Below are 19730 nucleotides of genomic sequence, written 5' to 3'. Positions count from 1 at the left end.
ACTTACACATAGCAGCAAATGCTGAAGGTCTTCTGAGTCTGCTCTTAAAGTGCCCACATACGTAGAGAACCCTTACGTGAGAGAACCCGTAAAGTGCCCACATACGTAGAGAACCCTTACGTGTGCTTTTTGAAAGAAAAACAGGGAGAAACTGGGGAAAAAAGCTCAAAAATTTTGTCTAAACCATTGCTCTACAGGTGTCTCACGGAGTCGTTTATTAGCCTTCACCTTTCAGCTACAAAAGTGTGTCCTGGTTTGAGGTAAAACAGAACCAATTTTGTTCAGTAGCTTCGCTTCTTAGCTGGGCCTCTCTAACTACTGACATTAACTGCATATTGTGCAGACACTGTTCACTCTCTCAGAGTGATAAGACCAATGTGTATAGCTGATGCCCAGGCATGGGATGCAGAGAGGCTCTGCTTACACTTATTGCTATAACCCCCAAGGCCAACCAACTTGGTTATTTGCCCCGTTGGAGGGTTGGAAGTGCAAAAGCATAGTGGGGTCCCACCTGCAGGGAGGAGCAGACAGGACAGGTGACCCAAAACTGACCAACAGGGTATTCCATCCCATCTGCCTCATGCTCAGTATAAAAGCTGAGGGATCAAAGGGGCAGTGCTGCTCCTTCAATGGCCGACGTCTGAGGAGGACTCTGTTTGTCTGCCTGTGATCCCGATCCTGAATCCAGATCCGGAATCCAGTTCCCGTCCGTCACTGAGTCCAGTCTGGGACTGCCCCAGTGCCAGCCGGTGTCGTGATTGTCATCTCGGGAGCTTGATACGGTTTTGTATATATTTTGCATTATTCCTTTTTATTTTATTATTAATACTTCATTAAAGTAGTTTAGTTTCTTCTAAACTCATAAGTCTCTTTTTCCTCCTCTGCCTCTCTCTTTGAAGAGGGGTTGAGGGGAGCATCTGTCGGTCCCGTCTGCGGTCCCTCGGGTCCCCAGTGGTGGATTTGGCCTAAACCACAACAAAGTGCTGTGAGTGCTACAGCAGTTCTTCAGGACAGCTCCCAAAGTAGCCAGGGGAGCAGCAGGGACACAAGGCTCCCTAACACGTGGCTCCAGTCCCATGGAGCCACCAGGCCAATGACAGATGTATCTATGCACTGTGAAGTAGTCCAGCTGGGGGAAGACCCCGCTTGCCACAGTCCAATGGGCAGGATGCTTCCATGGGCACTGGGTGATAGCTTCTGGTCCCACGTCTACAGGCACTGGGACATATCATAGAATCATGGAATGGTTTAGGTTGGAAGGGATCTTAAAGATCATCTAGTCCCACCCCCCCTGCCGTGGGCAAGGACACCTCCCACTAGACCAGGTTGCTCAAAGCCCCATCCAGCCTGACCTTGAACAACTCCAGGGATGGGGAATCCAAAACTTCCCTGAGCAGCCTGTTCCACTGCCTCACCATCCTCACAGTGAAAAATTTCTTCCCAATATCTAATCTAAATCTACTCTCTTCCAGTTTGAAGCCATTCCCCCTCGTCCTATCACTACATGCCCTTGAAAAAGTCCCTCTCCAGCTTTTCTGAAGGCCCCCGTCAGATACTGGAAGGCCACTATGTCTCCCCAGAGCCTTCTCCTCTCCCGCTCCAACAGGTCCATGTCCTCCTTATGTTGGGGGCTCCAGAGCTGGATGCAGTACTCCAGGTGGGGTCTCACCAGAGTGGAGTAGAGGGGCAGAATCACTTCCCTTGACCTGCTGGCCACGCTGCTTTTGATGCTGCCCAGAATAACAGTTGGCCTTCTGGGCTGCAAGAGCACATTGTTGGGTTATGTTGAGCTTCTCATCAACCAACACCCCCAAGTCCTTCTCCTCAGGGCTGCTCAGTCCATCCATATCCATATCTTCAGGTCCCACCATGAAGAAGAAATTAGCCCATGCACTCTCACTGGGAGTTATCTCTAACAATCAATCAAGAGGATAAAGGAAATACAGGTTCTCTAAAGGATTCATTTTCTCAGCCTACTCTGCCTTTTAGCAGTGCAGAGACTTCCCAGTGGTTCTGGGTTTGACCGGAGCTCTGAAGAGCAGTACATGACATATTCCTCGATGACTGCCCAAAGATGAGACACCGTAAACTTATGTATGAAATCTTTGTTGCTGCCCGACTTTCAATGTTTCTTGCCGTAATGGCTCACCTGCCTGCCCGAGTGAGTGTGAACCACTCTTCAGGTGTCAGAGCTGTGCTCTGGCTCAGCATAATGTGATGCAAATGTAACTGTATCAGCCTCGCCACCGAGGTCAGCATTCACCAATGTGCTGGGCCACAGCACTTGACGAGATCAGTCCGCACCCTATTTCTTTGGTCAAGCCACAAGAGTTTGTCATAAAGGAGAATATTCATTTGTCCCCTGGCCCAACCTGTCTCTCAAGACAGTCTGAGGAGGCCTTGTCTTTCCTATTCCTTTTCTTTTAGTGCATGTGGCAGCACGGTGCTGCTCTGTGTGTTGCAAGCAAGCGTGCACAGCTAGGGATGGAGGGAAAAAGATAAAAAAAAATAATCAAGCCTAGAAGCTGACATGGATTAGCTCCCGTAAAATTTGTAGCAGGATCTGATGCATGCAAGTCCATTACTGGGCAGTCCCCGTAGCTGAAGGTACCTATTTACATAGCAGCTGCATGAGCACTCTTCAAGTCAGGGCAGTCACATTTTCCCCAGTGCCTCGCCAGTGACCGGTAATGAACACGCCGAGCACTGCTGGCAAGGAACGATTAACCACACTGTGACAGAACGGGCTTGATACATTTTATTGGCAATACCAGTGTCATACTCGGGAACCACAACCCTTTGTCAGACTGTTAGTGTTAACTTGCATGACAAGTATCAGTGACCAACTGTATTTGAAATATAGCTAAAGTGCCTAGAAATAATAGGCATCTTAAAAAAAAAAGGAAAGGAAACTCATTCCACCCACTCAAGCCAGCCTTTATAGATCTTACATCTTAAGCACAACTGATGTACTGTAATTGTTATGTGGACTTTAATGTAACCTCTACAGCAGCACACAGACAATGCAGTTCTCTCATTATGCACATGCTTTAGGATCGTTTATTTTAATGCTTTCAAATAAATATGTTCCATGCAGCACACCGCAATAAATAAGGAGCAGCAACTTTCGTATAGTACATCCATTCATAATGTAAGTCACCATGTGAAACACCACATCTAAAGTCTTTGGCCCAGTCCCATACAGTGAAGCACACCACAGCTGCACATAATCATATCTGGCTTCATATGGATTTAATAGGACTATGCCAGAAGGGCAATGTGAGCACAAGTTTAACCAGGGGTTCCTAGCTATTAAATACAGCTACTAAGTAGTTAAAAGGCAACAACTAAACCCATAAAGGGTTGATTTGTCTTTTCTTTCTTACTTTTCAGACAGAAATATAAAGTATGAAAATGCTCTGGATATTTTCAGCCTTGTGTAAAGCAGCGTGATTAATACGGAATGCTTTGAGCAATACTGGCACGTACACTGGCATCAAAAGCCACAGCAAGACTGACTCTGACACTGAACACCGCCGTACTCGGCGGGGGGAAAGCTGCTGTTCTGGCGACGGCGGGCGCTGCTCCTTCTCCTCCTCTAGGCCGATAGCTCCACCGCACCTTCCTCTTCGCTGTCCGCCCGGTTGGCACGGATTTCCACCAGGGTCCGAGCGAAGCGGGTCCATTCATCGTTGTGCGGAACAGCCAGCTGGGGGAGAAACCGACAGGGAATTAAGAGAGCGCGTGGGGAGGCCAGTTATCTCTCTTGCCCAAAATTGAGGCGCCTCCTTTGAGGAGAGCTTCTACCGCAACCAGTGTGGTGGTGCACGGTGAAGGATGGAGGCACGAGCCTCACCAGCCCGTCCTGGGTTGGTTATGCCGTGAAGTCCCGCTGAGTTCCCAGGACAAATCTGGCAGCTTCCTAGTCAGTACCGGCTGGCAGGAGCTTTTACGGTCAGCAGCAGAACAAAAAGCTTTATCCCCGTGATTTTAAGGTAAAGTTTCTTGCTGGAGTGCTGTTGCAAAATCTACCCTTTGGTTAAAATATTTCAGATTTTCCAAACTCGGGCAAGGCCTTGACCTCTACAAGTATACACGCGTATGTTGAACTTCCCGCACGTGAGCCGGCCATTTGAAGGCAGCGAGGCTGTGCCCAAGGGTAATTGTTTGCAGGACCGAGGTCAATGTGCGCAAGGTAGCAGAGCTTTTACAACACTGTACTGAAACTATTTTCCCGAAGTTCATTAGAGCTCTTAGTAGTAAAATAAATATATTGTGTTTTTTCAGTTACCCTCCTCTATGTTAAGGAACTCACAATTACAAGAAATACACTATAATGGAAATGTTATACCAACTGGATACTGCATTACTGGTCTGATTTTTTATATCATCATGCAAGATCCATTTCCATTTAATACCATTGATGTTTCTAATGAAGAGCTCTTGAACATTAGGCTTCAAGAGGGACGTGTAATCTAAATAGCTAAACTTCCAGGCAAAACACTTTAATGCTATGGCAAAATAATACTGCAGTCATTTCCAGCTGGATCCAACGTTGCAATTTCTAGAAGATAATGCAAGCTGGGGTTGAGATAATTAAAAAAAAAAATAAAAAAAAAGCAAGCAGTTTTCTCAAACTTTGTTTTCATTATCTCAAATTCCAGAAAACAGCAACAAGTGTCCAGATGAACCATGCACAGTTTTACTGCCCTCTTGAAGCACTGTGCTCATGTCCTGAATACAATATGAAAAAATAACTATTTCAAGATATTATGAGGTGCTCGGTACTGAAGAAGGCAACTGTTTGGAAACTATGGGGCATGTAATAAATTGCTGTCCGCTTTAGCAAATGGATGTCTTTAGACTAAAGAATGAGTATGACCTTAGCTAATCCAGTTTGTGGTACCCAATATTCCATCTGTACTGACTCACTTCTTTTAAAACACCACCAGAACTGCCACGCAGATGGTTGGCTAACTACATCCCTTTGGCACCAGCAGCTTATAGGTGCACAAGAAGCCGTACAATACACTGTACTGCAACACAGTCAAATTATTCTCCTCTCCTTACATCCCAACAGCGACACATACAACTGGAGACTAAGAAAAGGATCTATTACATGAACCAGCAAGCCCAGCTGGGGAAAGAACCTGTGTATGTGCTGAACATTAACCACGTGTGAAAGCTCCGTGTACATTGCTGCAAGTTCAGTATTAATTGTACGGACAGGAGTTTGCAATACCGGGTCTAAGTGTCTCCTCCGTACCTCATGGACCTTGATGAACTTTTCAACTATTTTGTATCTAGCTTTGCCTCTACATCCAGTATTTTGGGGAAAATGTAGCATGTGTTTTAAAGCTTCCCACATATAGTGCATATATGAGTGACTCAGTTATATTATGAAGGGCTGGTGTACAAGTTGATTTTTTTTCCTGCTGAAACACTGAATATAGTACAATTCAGCATTTACTGGGACTATAGACTGAGAAATGCAATCTGCGTGAAAGTCATCTCGGCCCTCAGTAACAGGTATCACTGCACTCTCTGGGTTTCCCTTCTTTGTCTTCCACTTTTTGCAATTTTTGCCTTTATTTTTCCCAGGAACAGAGACCAGATTTACAGGAGTAAACCATTTGAGACAGCTGTCTCTCACACTCACCTGCACAGATGTGGATCTGTTATGGTCTTTGTCTGAAAGACAGCTTTGTTCTTTCAAAAACCTTCAGCAGAAGGAAATGTAACACCAGGATGGAGGTGAGGGCACCAACGCACAAGTACCCGTGGCACAGGTTTGGTGACAGCCACACACCTCTACAAGCTACTGTATGGTAAGTTAAGGGACAGCGCAGAGATCCTTCTATCACAGACATGACCAAAACCAGCTGTGCAGCAATTTCTCTGGTACTATGGCTTGTGTCCTAAGAGATTTTATTTCTTGTGATGTGTACGGCACTATCATTTATCAAACTCTTGAAAGAAAACATGAAGTAAGTCTCACTTATTTCAAGTAGTAAAATTGTTAAAGTGGAAAAATATCCTAGGCAAAGTACTTCTTGAATTTATTAAAGCCTCGTTTCTCTCGGTCTTTTAAAGTCCTAAACAGCACTATGTTGTATTAAACGGTTGAAGAAGACAATATGTCATTGTAAAGAAAAAAACCAAAATATATTTATGACATTGAGATAATTTAATTTCCTTTACTCCACAGCATGGCCACAGACAAATAAAATCAGAGTCCAGCATATTTAAACAACTTGGTATCTCAAACTTGAAGAGACTCCCCACAAACGTAAGCGTTACATGCATTACTGTTAGCTGACAGTGTTAGCAAGACCTGGACCATTTCTAATCACTCAGTTCACAAAACAGTTAATGGTTGAAGTGAATACTTTAGCACAGAGATGAAAACATTCAGTGACCACACACAATCTAATTACTTAGAACTTCATCTTATTTTACCTTATTTAATCTCACGCACTGCATCATGCTTTCAACGAGGGGCCAATCCTGCTAATAGACTGTTAGTAGAATAAACCTCTCTAATATAAATTCCTCAGGGACGCAGAGGGAAACTTTGGCAATAATGAAGTCAAAGGAAAAATTGACTTTTATTCATCCCCACTTCTTTCTGGCCCTAATACCAAACCACAATAGTTATACAGCAAAAGACCCCAAGTAAAAACAAAAGCATCCACAAACTCAGATTCAAATTCTTGTCTGAATTAATGCTCCCCTTCCAGTCATTCTCCATTCAAGTTCCTTCAGCCGGGTACACTGACACCCAGAAGTGTTGGAGGCCTGGGTCTAACTGTGGAATCGCCCTTTCAGCTTCTCTGCACAAGTTTTTTTCTGTAAATACCAGGGCAGGGTTGGAAGAAATGCTACTTCTTCCACCACCTCCTATGAAGGAGATACTCCATAGAAGAAGGACAGCGGTTTAGAGCTATCTGGGTGTTCCTCACTTGGTTGACATTTTTGCCATTTTTCTGTCCACTTACAGTTACTACGAAGCAGCATGTGTTGAGTCCCAGCAGTCATGATGTCGACACAGGGTAGAAACGTTCACCACGGCGTAATAACTTAATATAATAACTTATATTAACATTTGGGTCAGAAGGTTATTTGAACGAAGTGACACTAAGGTACGGAGCAGAGAAAGCTCATAAATGCTATTAAGTGTTCTCCTTTGATCCCTTCTCAATGGAAGGTAAGTGCTACCTGCACCTAATTAATTGACTGAATTATTCACACTGCTTTAATTTAAATACCACTGTACATTTAGGTTGCATCAGATAATAATTCTAATGTGGAAAATCAGTTTTTTCAAAGCAAGGCGGTGACTTTAGCCAAATGTTGTCTGTTAAGCTGTTGGAAGATGGGTACTTTTGTCTTCTGTCTGGCTTTTAAAATATCAACAGAGTTCAGGCTGCGAGCTTACCGACCCTTATTCTTGTGGGGGACTTCAACTTCCCAGACATCTGCTGGAAATACTATGCAGCAAAGAGGGAACAGTCATGGAGGTTCATGGACTGTGTGGAAGACAACTTCCTAACACAGCTGGTGAAGGAACCAACTAGGGGAAGTGCCCTACTGGACCTACTGTTTGTTAACAGAGAAGGACTTGTGGGGGATGTAAAGGTTGGAGGTCGCCTTGGGCAGAGTGATCATGAATTGATAGAATTTTCAATTCTTGATCAAGTAAGGCGGGGAGCCAGCAGAACTGTCACCTGGGATTTCTGAAGGGCAGACTTTAGCCTGTTTAGGAGCATGGTTGAGAGTGTCCCTTGGGAGGCAGTTTTGAAGAGCAAAGGTGCCCAGGAAGGCTGGGCATACTTCAAGCAGGTGCTCTTAAAAGCACAGGAGAAGGCCATCCCCTTGTCTCAAAAAAAGAGCAGACGGGGAAGACGACCAGCCTGGCTAAATAGAGAACTTTGGCTGGACCTCAGGGAAAAAAGGAAGGTTTACATTCTCTGGAAAAGGGGGTTGGCAACTTATGAGGAATACCAAGATATAACAAAGCTATGTAGGGGGAAAATGAGAAGGGCCAAAGCTCAATCAGAACTCAGCTTGGCCACTGCAGTTAAAGACAATAAGAAGAGATTCTTTCAGTATATCAATAGAAAAAGGAAGACTAGGGAAAATGTAGGCCCACTGGTGAATGAGACAGGTGCCCTAGTGGTGGAAAACACAGAGAAGGCAGAGTTACTGAATGCCTTCTTTTCTTCGGTCTTCACTGCTAAAGCTGTCCCTCATGAATCCCATACTCTGAAGGCAAAGGGGAAGGTCTGGAGAGAGGAAGATTTTCCCTCAGTTGAGGAGGACCGTGTCAGAGACCACTTGGCCAAGCTGGACATTCACAAGTCCATGGGCCCTGATGGCATGCATCCGCGAGTGCTGAGAGAGCTGGCAGATGTTATTGCTAGACCACTCTCCATCATCTTTGAACGGTCACGGAGAACAGGAGAGGTGCCTGAGGACTGGAGGAAGGCTGACATCACTCCGATCTTCAAAAAAGGCAAGAAGGAGGACCCAGGGAACTACAGACCAGTTAGTCTCACCTCTGTCCCTGGGAAGGTGATGGAGCGACTCATTCCAAACATCATCTCCAAACACGTTGAGGAACAGGAAGTTATTGGAAGTGGTCAACATGGATTTACCAAGGGTAAATCATGCTTGACCAATCTGATAGCTTTCTATGATGTTATAACTGGTTGGCTGGATGAGGGGAGAGTTGTGGATGTCACCTACCTTGACTTTAGCAAGGCTTTTGACACTGTCTCCCATGACATCCTCATTAGGAAGCTGAGGAAGTATGGGCTAGATGAGGTGACAGTGAGGTAGATTGAGAGTTGGCTGCGGGACAGAACTCAGAGGGTCGTGATCAGCGGCACAGAGTCTAGTTGGAGGCCTGTAACCAGTGGTGTCCCCCAGGGGTCAATACTCGGTCCAATTTTGTTTAATATATTCATTAATGACCTGGATGAGGGGACACAGTGTATCCTCAGCAAGTTTGCTGATGATACCAAACTGGGTGGGGGGCTGACACCCCAGAGGGCCGTGCTGCCATCCAGAGTGACCTGGACAGGCTGGAGAGCTGGGCAGAGAAGAACCTAATGAGGTTCAACAAAAGCAAGTGCAAGGTCCTGCACCTGGGGAGGAAGAATGCTACGCACCAGTACAGGTTAGGGGCGGACCTGCTGGGAAGTAGCTCAGAGGAGAAGGATCTGGGGGTCGTGGTAGACAGTAAATTATCCATGGCCCAGCAATGTGCCCTTGTTGCCAAAAAGGCCAATGGAATCCTGGGCTGCATAGGGAAGAGTGTGGCCAGGAGGTCGAGGGAGGTCATTCTCCCCCTCTACTCTGCACTGGTGAGGCCACAACTGGAATACTGTGTCCAGTTTTGGGCTCCCCAGTTCAAGAGGGACAGGGAACTGCTGGAGCGAGTCCAGCGAAGAGCAACTAAGATGATTAAGGGCTTGGAGCATCTCCCTTATGAGGAAAGGCTGAGAGAGCTGGGACTCTTTAGCCTGGAGAAGAGAAGGCTGAGGGGAGACCTTATTATGGCGTACAAGTATCTAAAGGGTGGGTTGAAGGAGGATGGAGCCAGGCTCTTTTCAATGGTTCCAAGTAACAGGACGAGGGGTAACGGGCACAAGTTAGAACATAGGAAGTTCTGTTCAAATACACGGAAAAACTTCTTTACGGTGAGGGTGACAGAGCACTGGCACAGGCTGCCCAGGGAGGTTGTGGAGTCCCCTTCCCTGGAGATTTTCAAGACCCACCTGGATGCAGTCCTGAGTAATGTGCTCTAGGCAATCCTGCTTTAGCAGGGGAGTTGGACTAGATGATCTCTAGATGTCCCTTCCAACTCTGAAAATTCTGTGATTCTGTGATTCTGTGACCTGCAAGCGTTACTACAAGTTTAGGCATCCAAATAAACCTGCTTCTGCTTATGAAGTTACAGATGTTCCGCTGGTTACAGAAATGAGAATTTAGTATAGAAAAACATCTTCTCAAGATGTTAGGACGGTGACCTAATTGGGTGAAGGTATTTAACTCAGGACAATTGGGGTCTCTCATTTCTCAAAAAAAAAAAAAAAAATCAAAAATCAAATTTTTCTTTATATTGCTATCAACTTTTTAGATCTCCTCCCCCAATCCACTGTCATAACATATTCTTCCAAAAGCATTCAATATCTATGAGTATTTAAGTGCTTCCTACACAATCAATAACAAATAACAAAGACTCTAAACACTAAATACATTTAAGATTTTGTCATTTAAAATAGTTCACAAACTGTTTTTCTTGCTGATATTAAAGAACTGATCTACGTGATGCAAATGCTCAGAATTAATTTTTCCACCACCTCCTTTACTATGATCTTAGATAAGCAGATTTTGGATAAAAAAAGAGAACTCTCCAGAAAGCTGTTCCTGGCTGAACGGGGCAGCACAAATACTGTGGCTGGAAAAGGAAAGCCTCCCTGGGCAGCACCTCCCCGCCAGTCTTCAGACCCCCCTGAAAAGTGAGCTCAGTTGAGACTCCAGATTGAGACTGGCTGTGTGCTGCACACCAGGGCTGATACGCAGCAGCCACAATTAATACTAAGCACCAGAGAGGTGGATTGGTAATTCAGCAAGCCCAGGGCAGCCTCCAGACAGTAACACTAAATAGAGTTCTGCCTATTCCTGTGAGGCGTGACAGTTGTCAGTTTATCTTATTACAGATAAATAACACTATACCTATGTGAATCTTTCCCAGCCTGTGCTTCCCCAGTCCGCCATATGTACATATACCAAGGGAAGGCAACTCTTGACTGGACAGAACTGAATACAAAGGGCCTAGAAAGTGAGATGATGGGATGCAACAGCAAAAGGATTTTAAGTTAGGAGCCAAGATCTCCCTGTCAGCTGCTTCTTCTCCTTCCCACCTACTAGAGGTGGCTGGTTCCTGGCCAGCTAAAAGCCACTTGCCTTTAGTATCATTCTCACTCCTTTTTTGGGTGATAATGTGTTGAACTGTGCTTTCAAGACTGGAGAGGACCTAACCAACATCTAGATTTGGAAAGAAGGGATTTGTCTAGCTGGGCCACGCAGGTCATCCACAGTAGGTCCCCCCAGCTCATTTTTCAGAGTCATGGGGTTACAGCAGACTTTGAAGCAACAAGACTTGTAAAATTTAGAGGTAAGATTGTTCCAACTTGTGCCTATTCGCCACTGTAGATAAAGGATAAAAGGACCAGACCCAAGGGAAATGACCACCAGGATCTTCCTGACAAGCACCTGTCTTTGCCTTGACAGTGTATCACAATTCTATGCGATTTATGCAGTGCACAACAAAACTGTATCTCACGGTGCTACCACAGAGCCCTTGGATTTTTGAACCTTCTGAAGCTTCTCTGTGTTTCTTGGGTGATCACTCTAGCCAAGCGCTTCACTCACCTGCGAGCTCTCCAGCCCTGAAGCACAAACACATGCCCGCCTTGACGCTAGTTCCAACCAAGGAGATGGTTTATGTGCACCTGGTAAGACAGTAACAGAGCTTTCTCCCCCCGAGGCTTGCCAGGCCAGTTAGTCACAGGTAGCAGCATGAACCTGAGTTTCACCAGGAACAGCCTCCTCCATCTTCTCATCAAGGCAGAGATGTCCTCTGTGTGCAGAGGTTTCAATCCATACACCAGAGATCTTACAAACATAAACCGTATTTCTCATGTTTTCCCAGAAACTGCGCTATTAGCAACTTCGCTGAACACTACTACTCTTAAAATTGTTAAGGCAGAACTCAGGAAAAGGAGGTGCTCTGACCAGACAATTCTTGATGCTACCGTTTGTGTCAGTTAGTGCTGGGCTCCCCAAGCAAACAGAAAGGCATAAAAAACCCCAGTGCCTGAAGACGCAAATCAACATAAACTTCTTTTCATTTTCAGATTATTTAACACCTTCTAGTAACATTTGTTCTTTTAAATTAGGTGTATTAAAAAAAAAAAAGAAAAGAAAAAGGAATGATTTTGAGACAAAAAAAAAAAGCTTTGAATGTGCCTTTTAAAGGAATCTATCCAGAAGGTTGAAATAAGATATTACAACATATTTCAAGATTTTTGTATATTCCCTCCTATCCATCTTTTTTATGGCTGCGAGTGTTTCAGCTCAATTTGTCCAAATCTCTGTATAGCTTCAGTTTCCCTGAAAAACCACTTTCCAGCAAATGAATTATTCATTGAGGATATTTCACTTTATTCCTGGCTCTTCGCCTTCCCTGGAGCCTGTAAATCTTTGGGATGGGAGCAGACAAACTCTTCCTGCCTTCATCCCTCCATGCTCTTGTCCAGCACAGCTCTCCTCTGAGGGCTGGGGACCCTCCTGAGAAGGAGATAAAATGCAATTTCAGCAGCAGCTGCCTCGACTTTGGAGGAACCAGTGTCCCATAGGCTCAAAGGGAGCACAGTCATCCATGTTCAACCCATTGTGTTTCCTTCCAATGACTGTACCTCATGGGTCAATCTGTCACTGAGACATTGGTTCATAACCTGCAGCACTGACCACTGGTGAAAGTATCATGCAATCCCAACCTCCAGGTTAATAATCACATTATTTTTCATCTTCACCTAGAGTTCAGACGCCTCAAAGCAAAAATAGCCGTGGGAGGAACTTCCTCAGCGTTGTCTCTGACTGCGGGGCTGTTCTGAAGGGGTGAATTTTTCCAACCAAAATGGTCTATAATCCCTTCTAACACACACATCCCGTGGACACAGGTGTAAAAGGAGAATCTGAAAATGAACCGTTACACCACGACTTGGAACGATCTGCCAAAGTATGTGGTCTGCAGCAGGCCTGCGCAACCGTATTGCCACACACTGTTTTCAATTAGATGTTTGCAGACGAGCCTGCATGGTGGTCCAAGATACACTCTAAGGGTGACAGCGGTTCCCAAGTCAAAAATGTGCGACCCATTCAAACACATTTTGTAGAAGTACAATGCTTTCTTATTTTTGTATATAGAAAACCTTGTTCTGATCTAAGTTGACGGGTTTCTCCAGCTAGTCACCATGGCCCTAGAGATCAGAAACTTTCCCATTAACACGCATCTTTTATTAGTTGCATCTGGGTTTGTTGCTCTTTGGAGGCAAAGGCTGATCTTATTTGAGGTGATCCTGTTTACTTGTCTCTACTTCAACACAGCCATATTTGCATAAAAATCTCATATCCAGAAGGGAAAATAAAAACTATATGAAAATTAATGTTCCGCTCATCTCTAAAATACTCTGTTGCTATTATAAATTTTGAGAAGGACAAGTTAAACACTCTTTGAAGAGATAGGTAATTAAAGCTTAGAAAATATACAGATTAATTTGAGTTTGTGGAAAACAGCAAGTCTGGTAAACTAACTTTAATGACTAAAATGTCAGACTTCACACTAAGTTATTTGTGTATGTGGTTTATCACCATTTTTATATTCTTTCAATTTAATAGCATCATCAAATAAACATAGCTTCAGGCGACTATCATTTTAGCTATTTTCTCTAAGCAGAATTTTTGTCAACCTATATTGTCCATATCACCCCCTAAAATTAAGTGCTGTATTCAAAAGAAATCAGCTGCAAATACTTTGTACAATGGATTAACATCTGAATGCAGTTATGACATTGTAGGTAAAAATATTTTTAATGACTATAAAATATAACTACTTCAGCTTGATGTTTCCTAAAAAGTAGAACAGACAATCAGTCTAATTTTCTGGGTAAAAGAGAGCACTTGCAGAATGAGGATCGTAATACTTACAAATTAAAAACAAGAATTATAGTTCCACTGTAAGAAACTGATCCTATCTTCCAGAGTTCAAGAGATGTTTTATCACTATCACTGAGGTGAAAACAGATATATAAATGTAAATATTAAATATCTTGATATGCACACATAAAGCACGCAGGCATGCACCTATTCTGGCCCTGCTCTTGCCCCCCAGAATCAATTACAGACCGCCTTTGATATTTTTCTCAGCCTATATGGATTTTTTTTTTCCTGAAAAAGCCTATATTTTTCCAGGCAACACCCTATGCCACACACATGGATGGAAACAAAGTGGGAGGTAATATGCAATGAAATGGCCACCAAAGTAACCAAGAGCACCCTTTTCACATAACTATAGTACCACTGTATTTAACTCTTGGGAGAGCCGAGCATCACTGTTAACAATGGATGAAACCACTGGCAGGAACTCAAACCCCACATACTGCATGCAGATGATTTTAATAAGATACAGTGTTTAGACCACAAAGGATACACTCCAGAGTAGCTCTATATATATTTGTTTACTTAATTGAAGGGGTGGAATACCATAGGCAGCCTAAATACTGCATTTATTCTATGCACAGCAGTCAGTCTAGTGTCACAGACACAGTATACACCACCCTTCTATGAAGTTAATTACTTAGCCCTCATCTAGATTAATGTCTGTTGTGATTTATTTCTTTGCAATTCACCAGCAGGGTCTGATTTAACTACTGCTGCCATAGTAAAAAGAAGACAAAATATTAGCTTATATGACAAAAAAAAGCTTAATCTCAAACAGAAACTGAATCCATTTTCAGCAAACTTCAACTTTTTCTCCCAAGGAGAACAGTAGCTGCTGAATTGTTACATAGTTAATGGTAAATTATGTTTTGAATACCAAGCAAACAATGGTGTTATTTTAATAATTTACATGTAATGTGCAAAGATACACTGTATAAAGGGCCTACATAGGAACTCAAGCATTTGAATGCCCATTAATTCTTTTCTAAACTTAGCCCTCTTTGTCTGCAGCAGTCATCTCGATGCCAGTCTAACAGGAGAACAGACTAAAGCGTAGTCCATAAATTATACATACATGACACACAAATGCATGTTAACAGAACATTAAGACTGTAGACTGTAACACTTCAAAGATAGGAAATGTCAGAGTTAAAGCTTAACTCCCTCAATTTAAGCATGTTATTCATTTTGCATTATGATATTGTCTTTAATCTTTAAAAAAAAAAAAAGTAATAAACAACAAAACCTGTGCTGGAAGCAAACACCAATTATGGAAAACTTCAGCCTGAAGGATTAAAACTTGATAGGGCATATGGAAAAGAAGACAAGGAAGTGGAAAGTATCTTTAATTGTAGACAATGCTACAGTTCCACCTATATCAGAGTTGGCTCAGGCTCTCCTGAATTAACCAGAAAGAATGATGTCCAAGCTATCAGATTATGTGTCCCTCAATTAGTGTATCAAAATCCTGCACTTGATATAGACTACAGAGGATAAAATATTGAGTAATCGCCAGTCAGCTTGAAAGGGATGACTGAAAGTTGAAATTTAGATTACTTTTGTTTCCTTAGATCACCTCTTATTTTTAAAATACAAATGTTATAGCCTGTTCTTAAGCACACCAGAGTACTTTCACCAGTCACGTTGTGGGGATCCTCTCCTACGGATGTCCTCAAAGGATACTTTCGATGGCAGAGACTATTGGCCTGTTTAAGTCCTTGGAAATAAAAGAGATTTAATATAATTAATTAGCTACGGGATCAGAAAGAGCATCTGCCATGCTTGATAAAAGCTAATAATTTTGCTTCAAAAGAGGCGTTGCCTTAAGCAGCAAAGTTCTTGCAATTCCTACCTTTCCACCGCTTCTGTAATGCCATCAATTTACAGGTTGATTAAGAAAAACAGTGAGGCACACTGCCTGCCATTCGTCTCCCATGGGGATCTCAGTCCTGCTTTGATTGCCATTTCTCAGTGTCATTGAAAAGTCCTGTAATTTTTTTGCATGAGTTTGAGGACATTTAATGCTTGGAGCTAAGGGATCAGGAGAATTCCTCCTCTACCAAATTATGTTATCTGTTCTCACCTTTGCACTAGAAAGCCTAAAAATTCCAAATGGATCAAAACTACAAGGTAAGGAGACTTCAACCTATTGTTCTTTCCAATATCTACATTTTTTTTTAGTGACAACTATGTTGATTGGAAGAACTGTCCCATCGTTTTTACTTTAAATACTAGAGCTTTAGCCTGTGGGGTAGCTGCACTGCCAAAGGTGCCTCCCTGGAAGTTCAGCTGAGTGAAGGACTATCGCCTCAGGGAAGAAATAAACCATGGTGTCTTCTGCTCAGCTTGCTTCCTTTCCACACCAAGCCGGCCATGTCCACGCTATGATTCACGCCAGGAAATCTGGCAGAACAGGAACTGTAAAGGACTTTTGCCACGGCTTTCTGGCTCCTAGTTGGCAAACAGACTCTCACCAAAAGTAGCTTATGAACTGCTCAAAGATTTTGCTTTGCAGAAGGGTTGCTGCCTTCCCTGAGAATTTGCATACATTCCATTATGTGCAAAAGCTCATCCATGAGCAGAGGTTTTTGCTTTGCTGTTTTTTAAGTAGGTTTTTTTTTTTCCAGACAGACTTTTCCATCACTCTAGGCACTGGAGGATACATTTCACATTTAAATTAAACACTGAATATGGAATTTTAGCCGCCGAATAGGATGTATTAAGACCCAGATTTATCCTCAGTTGATATTTTAGGTTTAACCATTATTGTCCAAGTCCCGAATTAAACGTTTTTTCATGTTCAAACGACAGACCATTTTGCAAACCATAAAAAAAGATTGAAAACATAGTTAAGGATTCTCAAAATGAAAACTGCTACTGGATGTGACAGGTTGAAACCACAGAAGCATCATGAAGAAAAGTAATTATACAAAGCAGCTCTTGTTTCAGAAGTGTTTTAACACCACAATGATAACACACGAATTTCAATGAAATTTCCAAACTGCTGCACACAAACTGAGCTTAAACTAAATTTTGCATTTGGTACTCTTCCCCTTCTATACTCTTTGCTACTTAAAGCTATGAAAATTTTTCGGTAACACTTCTTTTTACATCAGAAAGGGGGTAAAAACTTTCAGAGAAAATACCACCCAACAGACCAACTAGATAATTTAAAATACACACTCTGTGACACTATTAACATGCATTGACTTCGTCTCTGTCCCCCACCAGTGTTCCAGGATGCAGGGTCAGGACGGGCAGACCAACTAAAGCACTCGCTCAGCTTCCACTGCCTCACCTACAACTACCATGGAAAGCCTGGACCCAGATGATCTCTTCTACTATGCCTCTTGAAAGGTTTTCAGGAGAAGCGGTAACTGAGGAGCTAGTAGTGAAGCCACCGGTAGTGCCAATGTGCTAGATGTTCAGGGATGGACTGGTATGTCCGATATGGAGCCTGCCTTTCTCCTTTCTCTCTTGCCCTTTACAGTGTTTCCCAGCTCAGCAGGAAAATACCAGCAGGAAGATGGTCACATACAGCTCTCCCTTCTCCCCCTCCTGCAGGCTTTACTGCGCAGAAAGGGAATGATCTCTTACAGCTTCTCTTCTGCTGCTCTCATCACTTCGTTATCCGAGTGCCTTCTAATAGTGCATTAAGCTACATGATTAACTCCTGTCACATGTGGCTTGTTCTCTCTGATCCTCTCTGCAGGGGGAGGATCTGGGCCTTTGCAAGGGAAAAGGAAACACACGTCAGCTTTAAAAGTAGTGTGCAAATGAATAAAAAGGACTGGAGCCAGTTTTTTGTTGGTTGGTTGACTGGTTTTCTTAAGCTTTTTTATTTCATATGATGAGGAGTTGAGGAATTCTTATGACCGATATTTGTATCATATTGGAAACGCATGTCTTTTTACCCCATGAAATTCTCCAGAGAGCTAGTAAGCTATCTCTGGAGAACTACTGAAATATTTCATCATAAGCAACTAGAAGGTAAGGATAAAGAATCGATTGAATTTTTAGGACGACTATTTAACACCGCCCTCCCCCTTTTCTGTCTGTTTTCACTAATGCCCATTTAATTCCACTGTCTAATCAACAAATGAGAGAAAGGGTATCTTCATTAAAAATCTGGTACTTCCTCCTTTAGTTTTAACAAGTAATATTCTGGTAGTAAAATGAGAGTGGAATTTCATGTTCATTTATATATGTAGCAAAACAGAAGAAACTGTCATTACCAAGATCAAGCATACATCATGGCACAGGCAGGAGTGACCCTGTACGCCAGGTGCGACACGCTGCTGTATCACACACAAGCACATCACAAAATCCTGTTTACAGTCTCCACTTCGAGAGGCTGTTCGTCCCACTGTCCCTACCTGCTCTGGAATTCCAGCAGTCTGATAGTTAAAGATATTCTTCTATTTTTCGACTTAAATGAACACATGGCCAGCTTGCAGCCACACGCCCTGGTGGCAGCGTGTCCTCAGCTTCACTAGTTCTCCCCCTCTGACCCCAAGCACTCCTATCTCTGCAAGTACATGAACCATCTATATTGCCACCAGGCTCAAACTTCCTTCGCTAGCCACACCAAGTTCTTCAGCCTCTTTCTACAGGCTACTCTCCTCTCCCAGTAGCCCAGATCCACATCTCTTCCTGATACGTTTCAAGCGTTCTTTTAAAAAACACACATTTTTAAACAAGAGGGGAACTGATTTTGAAGTCATCTTTTAAATAACATTGGTTTTATGAAGCTGCTTTGTGAGTCAGAAGGCCATGATGAAGGTGACCGAGAAGGGCAGAGTGGCAGTGATGCCACATGATGTGCAAGAGGTGGCAGGGAAAAGGAAACAGAAGGCCCTAGACTGGCACTGGAGATAAACAGCTCCAACCCTCAGCAACCAGCCCTGGGTAAGTCAGATTAGTTAGATCATGGCTCAGTTTTCCCTCTTGAAAAGCACTTCCTTAATAAAGGTTGTTATTAGGAACACAAGCCTCCGTTCCAGCTTATTTAAGTACCAAAACAGACTGAAAGAACAAGGTAATTCATACCCTTTTCCATTTCTTATCAGACTAGTACGACTGTACCATTGAGCACACAGCCATGAATAGGAGCACATAGGGGTACTCACAGGCATAAGTGTATGCATTTCTACGTCCGGATGTAGCCAAGCCTCGCTTTAAACTGTAAAAGTATATAAATGCTTGGTTTTAACTTATCAACATAACAAAATTATTTTTCTACAGGAGAATAAACCAGTGCTTACATAAAGACCTCAAAGCATTCACAGTAACCTAAAGTAATGAATATTGTAATGAGAAACACAAGTATTTAGGGTGATAATGACTGGACTTTGCTCTACTTAGATCGGCTCACCCCCTATGGAGGCTACCAAAGCTTAAAGATTTTATCACCCTAGTAATCAGCAATGGGTAATGGCCTTCATAAAACACAGTAATTAAATTGACTGATTTCAAACTAGTGCATTTTTTTCATTAGGGAGTTCTTATTTAACCTACTTCAAAAATCCCTTTGTCAATACTGGCTATATCAGTCAAAATTGAAATGATGAGGGATGAAGAGCTTGTTCTGTTCGATATTTCAGATATTATTCAAGTAAAATGCTGGAGTTCCTAGTATGCTGTCATTCTCTTTTTTTTTTTTTTTTTTTGTCATCTCTAAGAGCTTCTAGTTTTAGAAGTCTCTCAAGACTGAACATTATAAAACTGGGGGCAGAGGGGAAACAAATCAAAACCTTAGCTCTTTACGTTTTCCAACAACTCTTAAGAGATTCTGCTTTGTTAAAACATGCTTTTAAAATTTTCTGAGGCCAGTGTTCCAACCTCCCTAGCAAAAATATCAATGGTGAAATTCAGGCACTGCTTCACAATACATTTAATTATCCTTTATGCCTGGATTGTGCATGTTTTGTAACTACCGT

General features: G+C 42.8%; 1 protein-coding gene across 1 annotated transcript in view; it reads right to left on the bottom strand.

Moving 5' to 3' along the window:
• Positions 1 to 3490: 3490 nt before the first annotated feature.
• DYNC1I1 (dynein cytoplasmic 1 intermediate chain 1) overlaps positions 3491 to 19730 on the bottom strand; it is a 216369-nt gene continuing 200129 nt past the window's right edge. Inside the window, exon 17 of the mRNA XM_082479264.1 lies at positions 3491 to 3709. Coding sequence (XP_082335390.1) covers positions 3599 to 3709 — 111 coding nt within the window. The 3' untranslated portion in view covers positions 3491 to 3598. The remainder of the gene's footprint in view (positions 3710 to 19730) is intronic.

The sequence above is a fragment of the Vanellus vanellus genome (assembly GCF_965231255.1).
Source record: "Vanellus vanellus genome assembly, chromosome: 2".
Classification (NCBI taxonomy): Eukaryota; Metazoa; Chordata; class Aves; order Charadriiformes; family Charadriidae; genus Vanellus; species Vanellus vanellus.
This window is presented reverse-complemented; position numbering and strand designations above follow the sequence as displayed.